Source organism: Trachypithecus francoisi, unplaced genomic scaffold, assembly GCF_009764315.1.
Source record: "Trachypithecus francoisi isolate TF-2019V2 unplaced genomic scaffold, Tfra_2.0 Lachesis_group1, whole genome shotgun sequence".
Lineage (NCBI taxonomy): Eukaryota > Metazoa > Chordata > Mammalia > Primates > Cercopithecidae > Trachypithecus > Trachypithecus francoisi.
In genome coordinates this window covers 97,451,347-97,465,997 of record NW_022681454.1, presented here as the reverse complement: position 1 = coordinate 97,465,997, position 14,651 = coordinate 97,451,347, and the positions used below count along the sequence as shown (strand labels likewise).

The window sequence follows — 14,651 nt, the reverse complement described above, 5'->3', positions numbered from 1 at the left end:
TTCAGTACAGTGACATGCAGTATAGGTTTGTAGCCTAGGAACTGTAGGCTATACCATAGAACCTAGGTGCGTAGTAGGCTATACCATCTAGGCTTGTGTAAGTACACTATGATGTTTGCATGACTACACATTTCTCAGAACATATTCCCTTTATTAAGCAACACGTGGCTGTAGTTTAGCCATACTTAGCATTCAACAAATGCTGGCAAGATTATTGTTATTTATTTTAAAACATCAAAATTTGTGTTGACAAGCATTTGTACTGCACATTTGCATATATTGCCATGTGGGAAGATGCCTCAGATATATTTTTTTCTATTTCAAAAGAGTAAGGGGTTGACTTTAAGAGTTCTCAGCTATTTCCTGCAAGTGGGCCTCCCTGGGTTTCAGAATGAGGTCAGTTTGGTGGTTTATGGTCGTCTTTTCTTTGGGAGGTGGGAAGGGGAAACTGAATGTGCCTCAAGTATTGCGTGCCTGTCTCTGTTTTTGGCTCTTCTCTGTTTAATTATTTGGAACTGGAACAACTTGATTTTAAAACAAAACATATGGTCTGAGAGTAATTGGGAGGACATTTGCTAGTGATGTAGCACTGAAGGTATGTATCAAGTTGAGGCCCAGGCTTGCACCACTTGCTTGCTTAGGTATTGAGTATTTTCCTTAACTTCAAATTGTGTTCTTTCCCAGTTCTTAAACCCTTGTTTGGAAAGTCACAGTGAAAGCAGGAAATACGGGAGCAAGATTGTAAAGGAAATTGTGAGTCTTCTTTAAATCCCCTACTTTTTTTCTCTCTCTTCTTTATGGAAAACCATTGGTTTCCAAACTATTTATATGGCTCGTGAATGAAAAAAAGTTGCCTCAAAGTGCCAAGAGGAGAGAGGAAAACTTATTTAAAAAGGAGAATGTGGACCCACCATTGAATTTCTCTGTTCTTCTGCTTAACTCCATTGCTGACACCAAAGTAGGGAACAGAAGTTCCACAACCAGTGCTTATGTGAAGGCAAGATTGTTGTCTCTCTTTACCTTTTCCACACCCCTTTGCTTGCTGGGGGAGTAATATATGATATGCTGATCATATATTCCTGATCAGAATTCCTGAGGCATTCCCGAATGCCTCAACTTTTTATATCATGGGGGCAAAGGGGAATTGATCAGGACTGGTAAGAACATGTATTTCTCTCGTTCAAGTCTCTGCTCCTCTACTTAGAAGCTATGTGCCTCTGAGCAAGTTATTTAAACTCTCTAAGCCTCATTTTCCTCTTTCCTAAAAAGGGGATAATAATAGCGCCTATTTCAGAGTAAAACTGTTGTGACGCTTAACAGAGACATTGCACACAAAGCACTAAGCACAATGCCTGGAAAGTAATAAAAACAATTCTTAGCGATCAGGCAGAGGTCTTCGGCAGGAACGTGTCCACCCCATCAGCAGCAGGAGGGACAGTGAATACTGCATCAGGGAAAATAATCAAACATTTGTCCATGAGGAGCTGCAGCATTGGAAAGTCAGCCATTTCACTGGGTTGTGTTTGATGTCAGTGTGTTGAAGTCAAAGCCTTAATTCTGTGCTTCTGTGCTTCCTAGGTCTCTTGGGAGCCTGGACACTCACTTGGCAGTGGTCGTTCTCTTTTGCCCGGCACCTATAAATATGAGAGGAACATGCTGAATTGTTTTATTTTTGTACTACAGAGCCCTAAGTACCTTTGAGTCATTTGGGGATTCACTTGTTTTGGATCTGAAATGCAACATGAAATAACACTCTGACCAGGACTGAGCATGGTTTTTCTGTTGGGATAGTGAAACGAGAAATCTTTCTGAACACTTTCCAAGAAGTCCCCTGTAAGAGCAAGGGGTAGGAAGAAAGGGGTCTTCAGTTCTTGCCAAATCAAGGACATGCTTTTCTGTATAGGGCTCAGATTGTATTGTGTGTTGTCTTGCTTCAATGTCAGATGAGTGTCCAGAGCTTTGGGAAGGTCTGCTTTTAAAAACACCACTATGTTTTCGGAGTAGCTAGTTGTCTTTTGTCAGTCCTCTTTTCTTTCTGCTCTGCCATCTGTCCAAGTCCCATTTGGATTTATTAGTCATTGCTTACAAAGTATCAGGAACTCCCTGCTGAGAACCATGAAGCCCTCGCCCAGTGGGCAGGTCTCAGATTTCCCTGGAACTGTAAAAAATAACCCCTCTCGCTCATGTTTTTCTTGCATACCCCTCTCAGTGGACCACTTTCTCCACATTAACTTAATCAAGATGTTAGTCAAATAAACAGTGTGCTGCCTTCTGACTGAAACTTCTTGTCTCCTTTCAGTGTTCAGAAAGGAAATTGAGAGTTGCTATTGATAATAAACATGAAGCACATCTTTACTCATGGCCAATGACACACAGTCCTGATCACTGAATTTTTAGTGGGTGGACAGCCCTGTACAATGTGTCATCAAGTCCGTGTCACCCCAGTTAGAAAACACTCCATTGTTTTCTATATCAAGGGGGAAAAAACAAATTATGAGATACCATGGATTTTAAGATACATCCCAATTTCAGATGTGTTCAAATGTGGGGAAAATATGTGTATCTTATAGCAGATGGAATACAGTGAGAATTAATTAAAATGGAAAGCCCTAGGCTGGGAGTGGTGGCTCACACCTGTAACCCCAGCACTTTGAGAGGTCGAGGCGGGAGGATTGCTTGAGCCCAGGAGTGTGAGACTAGCCTGGGCAATATAGTGAGACCTTGTCTCTACAAATAATTAAAAGATTAGCCAGGCATGGTGGCATGCACCTATGGTCCCAGCTACACGGAAGGCTGAGGCAGGAGGATCGCTTAAGCCTGGGTAGTTGAGGCTGCAGTGAACTGTGATCGAGCCACTGCTCTCCAGCCTGTGCGACAGAGTAAAACCCCATCTCAAAAGAAAAACAGTAAAATGGAAAGCCCTCCTGGTTATCACCTGTTCCTCTCCTGCCATCCCCCCAGTCCTCAACACAGCTAATTGACAGAATGGTGAGAGGTGTGGGTATGTATGAGATGTGCCTCTGCCTTGGGGCTGAGTATGTAACTCAGTCCCATGTGTTGTATACTCTGTGTATGTACGAAGTTGTGAAACTGAGTTGAAACCAAGAAGGGTGGTGGGAGGTCCTCTGAACTAAAATTTACACAATCGAAGTTTCTGAAAACAGAACTTAGAAATTTTCTTTGGGTTACATTGATAAGATTCTTGTTACCTTTTGAAGGCATGATCAAAGAGGGACATCTGAGGCTCTGCATGCCCCTCCCTGACCTGACCCGTTTGTAATGGCTCAATGCTGAAGAGAAGATGCCAGCTCTTCTAAGTTCATGCCTCTGCTTATCCATTTTCCAGTGACCACAGGCCTCAGATCCATGGGGAATCTGTTTCCTCCCCTACCCTAAAAGGCAGCATATTAAATGTTATTGATAATTTCATTGTATTCAGGATTCTACCTAATTATTATTCTTCATAATCTGAATGACTTCTAACCAACTGTGTGTCTCCAGCCCTAATGCTGTAAAAATTTTAAGCAGAGGGATTATGGTATTTATTTTCCTGGTAAAGATGAGTGCTCACACTTTAGGAAAAGCTATTTCCCAGCCAGGTAAAGTAACAAAAGAATTGATTGAAAAATTTCTTCTTTATATTAGCGGCATTTTCCCTTATAGTTACACTGCTTTCTTTCTTTTTCAGTTTTTGGGAATAACATTTCTTGGAATTGGACTGTGGGCATGGAATGAAAAAGTAAGTTGAATATGAAAATGCACACATTGTGGTTGTTAGAGGCTGCACACCATATTATGTATTATCCCCATTTCTCTTTGACAGCCACAGAATATAAACATGGCTCTTTAACGAGAAAAAGTGTTGGTGGAAGATTAATGTCATATTCTCAGAGACACTTTAGGAATTGTGCCTAAATTGATGACTGCATCAAAACAATTACTGAAGTAACAATACAAGTGCTCAACAGAGAATGTACCTTGGAATTTGATCAGTTAGCCAAAGATCGATGTTCCTATGGGATGTTTTCTCACTCAGGCACAAGAATTCCAGTAGTGATTATAAATATCACTAAACCACCTGTAGCCTTTTTTCTCTTCTGCTTTTTTTCTTTAACCCTTTGGAAGATAACTCAAGCCATAAAAAATGATTTTTTTAGTATGTTACAAGATAAACTATTAGCATGTGGATTGAAGGAAGTGGGATATAACTTCATGTTTGAGTATCAAATACACTCATCGCTAATGTAAATAATGGGGATGTTTGGCTGCTGGTGGCAAGTATTAAGAAATATACAGTTTATGATAAAATACAGTATAATAAAAGAAAATCTGGAAATACAGAGTAATCTATGTGACAGTGAAGATACAGTGTTCTGGGCAGTTTCTGCTCTAAGCAACACACTCATGCAGACACCGCCTGTGTCCACACCTCTCTTCCCATCACACCCTCTGATTTTTCTCTACAGCTTCCCCTACTGAGGTCACCACTGGAATTCAGCAATGAATATAAACCACCCTCCCCTTTTTCCTTCCTTCTTTGCAAATGAAATCACCTGCAGCATTTTATCTATCCTTGTATCTGGCTATACACAAAAGCTTTATTATCTCCCACCCTAAAGACAAGGGGATGTATAGACTGGTTAAAAGTTGCCATAAACTAAAATTTAGCTTAAATTTTCCCAGAAGACCATTCTTTGATCCTGTAGGTATTTCACCCTCTAGTCTGACCCTGGTCTGAAGCTGAGAGTTCCTTTGAAGTGGTAAGTGCATTAAGAAAGGAGAGAAAAACTGGAGAGGTCCAGTGAACAAAAGCCCCTCAGAGGCCAGTAGGCATTTCCACAACTGAAATAATGTTCGGACAGACCACATAAAACAAAACTCAGAGCAAATCCTTAGTTTTGCAAATGAACCATCCTATATTTATTTACAGAATTCTTCTACAGAATGTAAAATGTTTTATGGAAAATGAACCACTTTTTAGCAACAAGAGTAACTGGAGCTACCTGGAGTTTTGAGGCAGGGCAGTAATTATGTATGAGATGAGACAAATTAAGCTCCCAAAACTGAGATAATTTCATCTCTAGAAACTTTTACATTGAATAATGGTTGGTCTTGTCTTGGATTATGGTTACCTTTTGCCTCAAGCCTATTGTGAGCTTGGAAATTTGTGGAATCTGGGAAGTTGGTTAGCTGCCAGATAACATAGCTTTTTATAACTCCTTTAATAAGAGTCCATTTCTATCTGCTTTGAAAAAATGCTGGAAGGCATTAAATGAACTAATTGTCTGTTCTAGCAATAAACAGCAGTTGGTAATTTTGACGTTTTTAAAATTTTCTCTTTATGCAACATAATTATCTTTTTGTTTCATCAGTTGCCTCAAATGTCTCTTCTCTGATAAAATCACAAACTTCTAAAACTGGCAGTGTCATACAAATATCAGAGCAAGGGGATGTTGTGGTCTTTAGGGAGGGATGAAATAGCAGTTCCTTTTTTGTAAGGGCCACCATCAGCCAATAGAAGATTTCTCTTGAGCTCCAACGTTAACCTGGCCAAGGTTACCCACCTCTATGTAGCAGAACTCCATAAGCAGGGAGCAAATAGAGGCAGCAGAGGGTGAAGCTGGTGTTAGCCATGCACTAGCCCAGTTTGGTGAGTGCTGGCCACATGGGGCCTGAGTGTGGGGAATACAATGAGGGATGCAGAGTCCCTGTCTCATGGAGCTTGCATTCTATTGGGTCACTAACGAGAAGCAGTCACTGCTCAAGTATGTTTGTCCAGGTACTGGTGAGTGCTGGCAGGAAACATCAAGTTAGAGAGTGGTGGGAAAAGGAGTCTTTTAGATGAAGTAGTTGCTAACAGCCTCTCTGAGGAGGTGGCATTGGAGCAGAGACCTGGATGAAGGAAGAAGGATCTGCAGGGTACCGGGGGAAGAACGTTCTAGGAACAGGGAATAGCAAGTGCAGTGGTCCTGAGGCAGGGACTTTGGTGACTCCAGGGAACAGCAGGAAGGCCAGTAGGCCTGGAAGGGAGAGAGCAAGGACAAGAAGAGGTGGGGTGTGTTGCCAGAGAGAGGCCGGACTGGGCAGAGCCCTGCAAGAAGTTTGGATGTATTCTAGGTACAAGAGGAAGCCACTGGAGCATTTTGAAAAGTCTAATAAAACTTTTGTTTTAAGACCACTCTGGTTGCTGGGTGGAAAAAGAGCACAGCTTTGCAGCTTTGCTATGGACTGAATGTTTGTGTCTCCCCACCCTGCCAAATTAATTTGCTGAGGCCCTCATCCCCAATGTGATGATATTTGGAGGTGAAGCTTTAGGGGGGAGGTAATTAGGTCATGAGGGCAGTGCCATCATGAATAGGATTATTAATGCCCTTCTGATAACAGAAGAGACAAGAGAGATTATTTCTCTGTCTGCCAGGCAAGGACATAACCAGGAAGAAAGCCCTCACTAGACACTAAATCTGCTAGCACCTTGATCATGGACTTCCCAGCATCCAGAACTATGAGAAGCAGATGTTTGTTGTTTAAGTCACCCAGTCTGTGATCAGTGTTATACAGCCGACTAAGACAGGGATAAACAGACCTGAGTTCAAATACTGGCTCCTCCAGTATTTGAGATGTGTGGAACCCACACATGTCATCTGTGTGATGTTGGCCAACTGAGTTAACTTCTCTGAGATGCCCTTTCCTTGTTTGGCAATAGGTATACTATTCTCACCTTATAGGATTGTTGTGAAGATTAAATGAGACCTCCCTCAACACAGTGTCTGCTGTAAGGCAGATGCCCACTGGAGACATGGCTTCCTCCCCTGGACACATGACCATAGGCTGTCCACTCTTAATATGGGGCAAGAACACAAAGGTAGTTTTGAAAGCGGCCTCAAATTTTGGGAGACTTTCAGACTCCAATCCATGGACCAGAGAATTGGTTTTGTTTTGTGGTCTCTTGAGGAGGATGTGAAGTGTGTTGATCTCCTTGGTAACTGCAGTGACTGCTCTCTCAAAGCCCTTTGGGTTAATTCCTGAGTTGGGCCAGGCCTCTGCTGGAGTGAGTTTTCAAGGTGTACCCCAGCCTGGTAGACAGTGTGGTGGACACTGTGCACCTGCTGAGCTGACACCACCAGCCCATGAATCAGTACATCCCCCAGACCCAGATGTGGCGACATTTACTTATAAGAGGCCTGGAGGGTAAATCCCCAAACCAGATCATAGCCAGAAGGATGAGATTTCCACTAGAAGAAACACATTTTCTTAACAGATAGGACTTTCAACATATTCATGTGAAGTACAGAAGCATTGAAAGCAAAAATGATTACCCCGTACTTAATATCAGTCTGAGTTTTAAACCTAGGACTAATATTGCAGTTCAACATTAAACATAATAATTTAAAGAATTCATTTTGTCTGAGTTTTAAATCAACTGTAAAGATGCAAAGGATGACTGTCTCCAGGGGAAGCCGATTTATGTACAATTGTTCAGAGATCATAGGATCTGCTGTTTGGAAAGAACATTAATAATTATGTGACATGAATCACCTCCACAACACCCTTGACAACATCCAGTGATAGCTCATTCATTCAAATAACATTTACTGAGCACATAGCACGGGCAGGGCTTGTGCTGAATTCTAGGGAAATGTGGATGAAGTGACATAGTTTCAGTGCTCGTGGAGTTTATCCAGTTGTAGGAAGGGTATGTGCGTATACATAAAATAATGCATTGCAATAGATGCTACTTAGGGGTGTGTGTATGTTTAATGGTTCCCACAGCAAAGTGCTTACCATTTCCGTCTCTTTAGGTTGCCCTTCCTGTTGGAAAGACCTTCGTTCCACCAAATTAGAATCATGTCCCACTAGTTTTCACTCACTGATTCTGGATTTACCCTGTTGGATCCCACAGAATAAGTCTTTCCACATGTTAACCCGGGAAGTATGTCAGGGTGAGGTCCTGGTTCCTTCTGAGTTTCCAGGCTACACATCTGCTTCTCTCTAGGTGGTCCTTGCAGGATGTGGGCTGGAGCCCCTTGTCCATTTTGTTGGTGCTCATCTGGCCCCCCTCTGGTGTGTTTTCTGCACCATGGAGAGGAAGCTTTAGGGGCTGTAGAGAGTGTGGCTGGATTGCGTGCTTTCTCCCCTCATCAGTCTAGCTTGGGATCCACTGTAGATTACGGTGTCTGCAGCTCACTGAGAATCCCAAGTTGGTTGCAGACCCAACTGGTTACCCCATCCACCTCACCTATGGCTGATTTTCAGAGGCAGTCGCAGGATTCCACAATGACACAGTGATATTTCAGCCCACCTGTCCACCTGCTGAGATCGCTCCAGAGCCTCCATCTAGCATCTTCCCCATTCCGCCCAGCTTGGTTTCAGCTGTACATTTTGATCAACCTCCTCCCTCTATTCCTTCTGCTAAGGCAGACTGTCCATTTGCCCCACCATGCCACCTGGGAAAATTCTGGTTCAGTAGGTCCAGGATAGACACTGGGATGCTCTATTTTAACAAGCCTCCTAGATTGTTGTGACTGCAGTCAAGTTTAGTTATCATTGATAAAAGCCAGTGATATGCCATTGAGCAGGCCAAGGACAGAGCCCAATGACATGTCACTAGAAATTTCCTTTGGGGTTGACACTTATTCACTTATGTGTGCCCTTGGGTGTCATCAGTCAAGCAGTTTCTAATCCATCTACTTGTCATTACATCAGACTATATTTCCGTGTCTTGTCTTTGTAGATAGATGGTATCTTTCACTTTTTCACTGATTAACTGGCCTAGGCACTTAACTGAACCTAACACTTTCTTATTGAACCCATGCTGGGTCCTGAAGCACATCATTTTCTCATCCAAGTACTTGGGAACCTTTATCAGCAAAGCAAGGACTAAGGCATAATGCATCACTCCTCAATTCTAGAAACATTTTCCTCACTTGGCTTCCAGGATATCACACTCTCCTGGTTTCTATACCTCACAGGTGGTGCCTTCTCACATGGGTTTGCTAGTTCCACCTCATTTCCGTGACTTCTAAATTTTGGAGTGCCCAAGGCTCAGTGTGAGCCTTCACTCATCTTAAGAAATCTCATCTAGACTTGGAGCTTTACACACCATCTGTCACTGATGATGTCCAAATTAATATTTTTGCTTCCAACCTTATCTGAATTCTAGACTTGCATAGTCAGTAGCCTACCCAGCATCCACACTTAAATGCCTAGTGGGCTTCTGAAACTTAACGCATTCAAAACAACACACCTGATTCTCGTGCCCTCCCAGCCTGCTCTTCCCAATTGCAGTAAAGAAACAACTCCAGTCTTCTACTTGCTCATTCCCAACACGCTGCTTTCTTTTCTCCTCATACCACATTTGGCCCATCAGCAAATACTGTCAGCTCTACTTTGAAACTATATTGAAAATCTGATTTCTTCTACCACCTCCGCTGTTATACCCTGGTCTAAGTGGCCACCACATCTTGCCTGCATTTGTGCAGAAGCCTTCCAATTATCTCCCTGCCTCTGCTCTTGCACCCCGATCCTCACCCTTGGGCTGTTTCCATGCAGCAGCTGGAGCGCCTTTGGAAATGTAAGACAGATCCTGTTACTTCTCTGCTTCTAGCCCTCCAGTGAGCTTATCTTCTCACTCAAAGCCATATATGGTGCCCATGGCCTGTGTGACATTTGCTCTCATACTGTGTCCTTCCTCACTGTGTCCTATGATCCTACTTATCAACTTGCTATTCCCCCCGCATCCCAAAAATACCCCACCACCACAGGGCCTTTGCACTTGCCCCTGCCGGGCATGCTCTTCCCCAGAAAACCACATCAGTGCTGTCTTTTACTCCCTGGTTTCTTCTCAAATGTCACCTTTGACCCAACCCTTTCTTCCCCTTCCTTGTGTTTTTCCATCTCATGGGACTCATCACTTAGATGCTAACAAGTTTATTGCCTGGACTTTTTGTTTACCCCTACACTCTAGTATCTAGAATGTTAGGTGACACGTAGCAAGTATTCAAGAGGTATTACTTATGAAAGAATGAATGAGCAAATGAGCAATGACAGCATTCTTTAAAACACTGACTCTATCATGGACTTCTATATTATAGAAGTCAATACTTGCCTCACATCTCCAGTAAGCATACTATATTAGCGATACTTACAGAATAAAAGGAGGTAAATACGTGTGGTTTCCAAAGTCTGACTTGAGAATAATACGGGGTTAGAAACAAAATATATATATTGTCTATATCAGAAAAGAAAAAAAATTACTTCTGTTGCAAAAGTGGAAATCTATATATGATTATCTCATTTCATGGAAAAATTAGGGATGCCTTCCTTTTCCATTTTGCCCAACTCTTATGCTTATTACTCAGTTCTTAAGTGGGAGCAAGAGGGAGAGTGATCACTCACAATTAGAAGTAAAGGTATTGGGGCAAGGGAGGACTCAGCTTTTCAGAGGAGGGAAAATGCCTTTCCCTGATCCTTAGTGTGACTTGAATGTTCCCATTCTGCCCCTGCCTCCCTAATACAGCACCTAGCCCACTGAGCAGAGTGGATACCTACTCCTGGCTTATCTGGCCTGGAAACTCCTTGAGGACAGGAGCCTGTCTTTGCCCTTTATTCTCAGTTCCTAGCACAGTGCCCCCTACACAATGGATGCCCAGAAGCTGTTTGTGACTAAGCCAGTGAGAATATGCAGAAAGAGCTTTATACGTTGTAAAATGCTACACAGGGAAAAAAAATACCGCTTTTTATAAAGGAGTTGCATTTGCACTTCCCTGACTTCTGGATCCCCTCGAGTTAACTTTAAGAGAATGACATTCTGTTTCATAGACTGGAAACCAAAGCGCAGAGATGTTAAACTGGAAGTCTGGCCCTCTCCCTCCCAGTCCTCTGGCCAGTCCCCCGTCGTCCTCCACTGCACTCACTAGGCTGGGTTCTCTAGGGGTGGTTGGAAGGAAAGAGCTGGTGCCCAGTGTTGATCCCAGTAGGGAGAATGGGAAATTAGAGGAGCTCTAGCCGCCATGTTGCTTTTCTCCTTGGCTTTGCTGTAGATAATGATTCTTCTTCCTGGAGGGTTTTTCCCAGCCCACTGTCTGATTTTAGGTCTCAATGCAGAACCCTCCAGTTCTTCCTGTCACAATTATACAGGAGACTCATCTTGGAAAGCCTTTCCTTATTTGCCCAGAAAGGAAAACTCAGTGAAATTCATTGATTCAGGAATGTCATAGCAGTACAGGCCAGTTTCTATAGCCGGAGGGAGGCAATAGAGGAAAATGGTTACTCCGATGACTTGAGCAGAAAAAAAAAATGGATTTCTTAGCATTGAAACTTATTTAAGGAGACATTTCTGAGATGCTGAAAATACTTCTATGAAGACTTGGTTTTATCGACTGAAAGTAGATTGCGATTGTCTTCCTCAATTATCCCAGTGATTCCCTCAAGTTCTCTGTTGTATCTAAAGAGCTGGAAACCAGCCAGGCACGGTGGCTCATGGCTGTAATCTCAGCACTTTGGGAGACTGAGGCAGGCGGATCATAAAGTCAGGAGATCGAGACCATCCTGGCTAACACGGCGAAACCCCGTCTCTACTGAAAATACAAAAAAATCAGCCCGGTGTGGTCGCGGACGCCTGTAGTCCCAGCTGCTCGGGAGGCTGAGGCAGGGGGTGAATCCAGGAGGCAGAGCTTGCAGTGAGCCGAGATCGCATCACTGCACTCCAGCCTTGGCCACAGAGCGAGACTCCGTCTCAAAAAAAAAAAAAAAAAAAAAAGAGCTGGAAACCAAACAGCTCATGGTCAGTACCTGGAAGCTATGTGATCTGATGTGCTCTAATCAGTAATGTTTCACACATACATGAAGTATATGGGAAGAAAATTTAATGTTTCTCTATGTATTCCCCTTTAAACTGTATTCAGTGGGGTTTCTCAGGGATGCCAATTTAGTTGGGTCAAAATTTCAATGACTTTGTTGTTCACTCTCAGATATCACAGTCCACCTGTCACTATGAGGCACAGATCCAGGCCCAGTGATTAGACAGGGCTGGATAATAAAACTCCAAACCTAACTTTGCATTAAAATGTTCTCCCTGCCGAACCCATCTGCCTTGGCCCCTGAGGAGGGGAGGGAACATGGGCCCTTGCCCTCTGTATCTTCCTACTGGCCCCTGGCCCTCCCCAGATGCCTCTGCCCACCGCCTGCCCAGGCAGAAGCTGGGGTGGGCTGTGCTCTCTGGGCCTGGCGGAAGTTAAAGAGGAGGATGTTCTGGTCTTTGTGAAGCTCCCCTGCTGAGTCCCTGTGCCTAGTGGTTTCCTTGAGCTTGGTGGCTGTCTCAATTCTAGGTGACCGCCTGGCAGCCCTGGTCGTACCTGGCCACCTTCCTCAGCCAGTGCACCTCTGAGCTCTGCCCTCTGAGGTCACTTCTTCGCACGCCTGCGGGCAGCCCTATCTGACAGCATCCAGGATGACCTCAGGCCACCTCTTCCGTGCTGCCCCCGTGTTTTCTCCGGGACATACTCATCTGGGAGCGAGGTCAGTCCCCCCAGAACAGCCCGTGCCTGTCCTCGCCTGCCTCTGATACCAGAGCAGCTGGCTGGCCCTTCGCTCTCTCTAGGTTGCCAGGGCAGGAGGCAGCCCACAGGCCCTTCCTAGGCAGAGTCGGGCCCTAATGGCTGTGTGGGTAAAGTGCGGAGAACTACTTTAGAGCTCCCGGGAGGTGTCCTTGGAACTCCTCCTGAGGTTTAGGGTGAGAAAGAGGCTGTCCACACCCCACCCCCAGGCCCCGGGCAGTGGTGTCACAGCACAGCAACTACTTTCTCCAGAGAAACCTTGCTTCCCCTCTCAGTCCTCCTCAGACCCCTTTGTCCCTGCCATATTCCAACGAGGCACACAAAAGAAAGATGTCCTTTGCCGGCAGTGGTGGAGGTGGGGTGTGGAGGGGAGGTCTTGTCTCCTACTCACTTTGGTTTTCAGAGAGCGATCAGTGAAATTGGAGGCAAGAATGTTATCACATCATATTGTGTATTTTTCTTAAAATTTTGGAAACACATGTATGATGTTACGTTGGAAATAAGAATCCTCCTGCCCGCTGCTACCCCATCTTCCAGCAGTAGATCACAGGGAGTGGTGTGAACCCTGCTCTGGGGTCAGGTGGCCCAGGCTCAGATCCCTGCTCTGTCACTTCCTGACCTGGGCTACCTGGGCGTGTTAGTTCCTCTCCGTGTCTGTCTCCTAACATGGGTAAGAGTGCCTGCCTGGCTGGTTTCTGGTGAGGGTGAAATAGTCCAGGTAGCCCGGTGCCTGACTGGAGTCACTGCTGAGCAGTATAGTTCTTTTGGTGCTGCTTTTGTTCGGGCCTTCAGCAGATCTCACCTGGATCACCCCAGAGACTGCCAGCTGCTTCCACAGCACCTGACTGCCACCTGAGCGGGCTTCTAAGTTCAGAAATGGCCTAGAGCTTCCTCTGCTCCAAACACCTTCAGATGCAAACCCAGCCTCGCCCAATCAGCCTCTTCATCTCCTCTCACCCCTTGTCATGTAGAGGTTCCACTGGGCCAGATCCTGTCACTTTGTCTCCAGTCTTGCTGATAGGACCTTCTGCCCCTCCCCATGCACCCCCATAACACCCACTGCTTGTGCCTCTGCTCTGTGCACTCTGTTCTTAACCATCTCCCCTCTAGACTCAGCTCCTGAGGGTATCGCTGTATGTTTTGCTAGAAATACCCTTGACTAACATAATACCTGGCAACTCACAGGCGATCCTCATGAAAGTATTTGCTCAATAAATGAACGAGTCACATATCTTCGAGGTCCTAGAATAGAGGATCACCTGCCACTAGTCCAGACTTCACGTTTTTTCACTTGAGTTTTGGGGCACCATGATCAGACGCTGTTTTAGCTCAGGCTGCTGTAACAAAATACTATAGACTGGGTGGCCTAAATCACAAATATTTCTTCCTTACAGTTCGCCAGGCTGGGAAGTCCAAGATCAAGGTGGTGACAGATTCAGTTCCTAGCGAGGGCCCTCGGTTTGCAGCCACCTTTTTGCTGTGTACTGGCATGGTAGAGTGAGAGAGGGAGGGCCCTGGTCTCTTTCTTTTCTTTTCTTTTCTTTTCTTTTCTTTTCTTTTTTTTGACAGAGTCTCTCTCTGTCACCCAAGCTGGAGTGCAGTGGCGCCATCTCGGCTCACTGCAACCTCCGCCTCCTGAGTTCAAGCAGTTATCCTGCTCAGCCTTCCAAGTAGCTGGGACTACAAGGCACATGCCTGGCTAATTTTGGTATTTTTAGTAGAGGCGGGGTTTCACTGTGTTGTCCAGGCTGGTCTCAAACTCCTGACCTCATAATCTGCCCGCCTTGGCCTCCCAAAGTGCTGGGATTACAGGCGTGAGCCACTGTGCCTGGCCTCTTCCTTTTCTTATAAAGACATGAATCTCATCATGGGGGTCCCACCCTCGTGACATCTTCCAAACCTAATTACCTCCCAAAGGCCCCACCTCAAAATACTACCATACTGGGGCTTAGGGTATAAAAATGTGAATTTGGGGGACACATGAATGTTCATTCCATACCAGAGCCTCTATTAAATCTTTCAGCTTAAACTCTACACCTAGGCAGGAATGTTTCTAGGTATGTCTCCCATCTTCTGAATGTAAATGAAACTATCTGG

General features: G+C 44.7%; 1 protein-coding gene across 3 annotated transcripts in view; it reads left to right on the top strand.

The window, feature by feature from the left end:
* TSPAN5 (tetraspanin 5) overlaps nucleotides 1-14,651 on the top strand; it is a 188,377-nt gene that overhangs the window by 148,095 nt on the left and 25,631 nt on the right. For all 3 annotated transcript variants that reach the window (XM_033214868.1, XM_033214866.1, XM_033214867.1), the window contains exon 2: nucleotides 3,689-3,739. In XM_033214868.1, coding sequence (XP_033070759.1) covers nucleotides 3,689-3,739 — 51 coding nt within the window. The remainder of the gene's footprint in view (nucleotides 1-3,688; nucleotides 3,740-14,651) is intronic.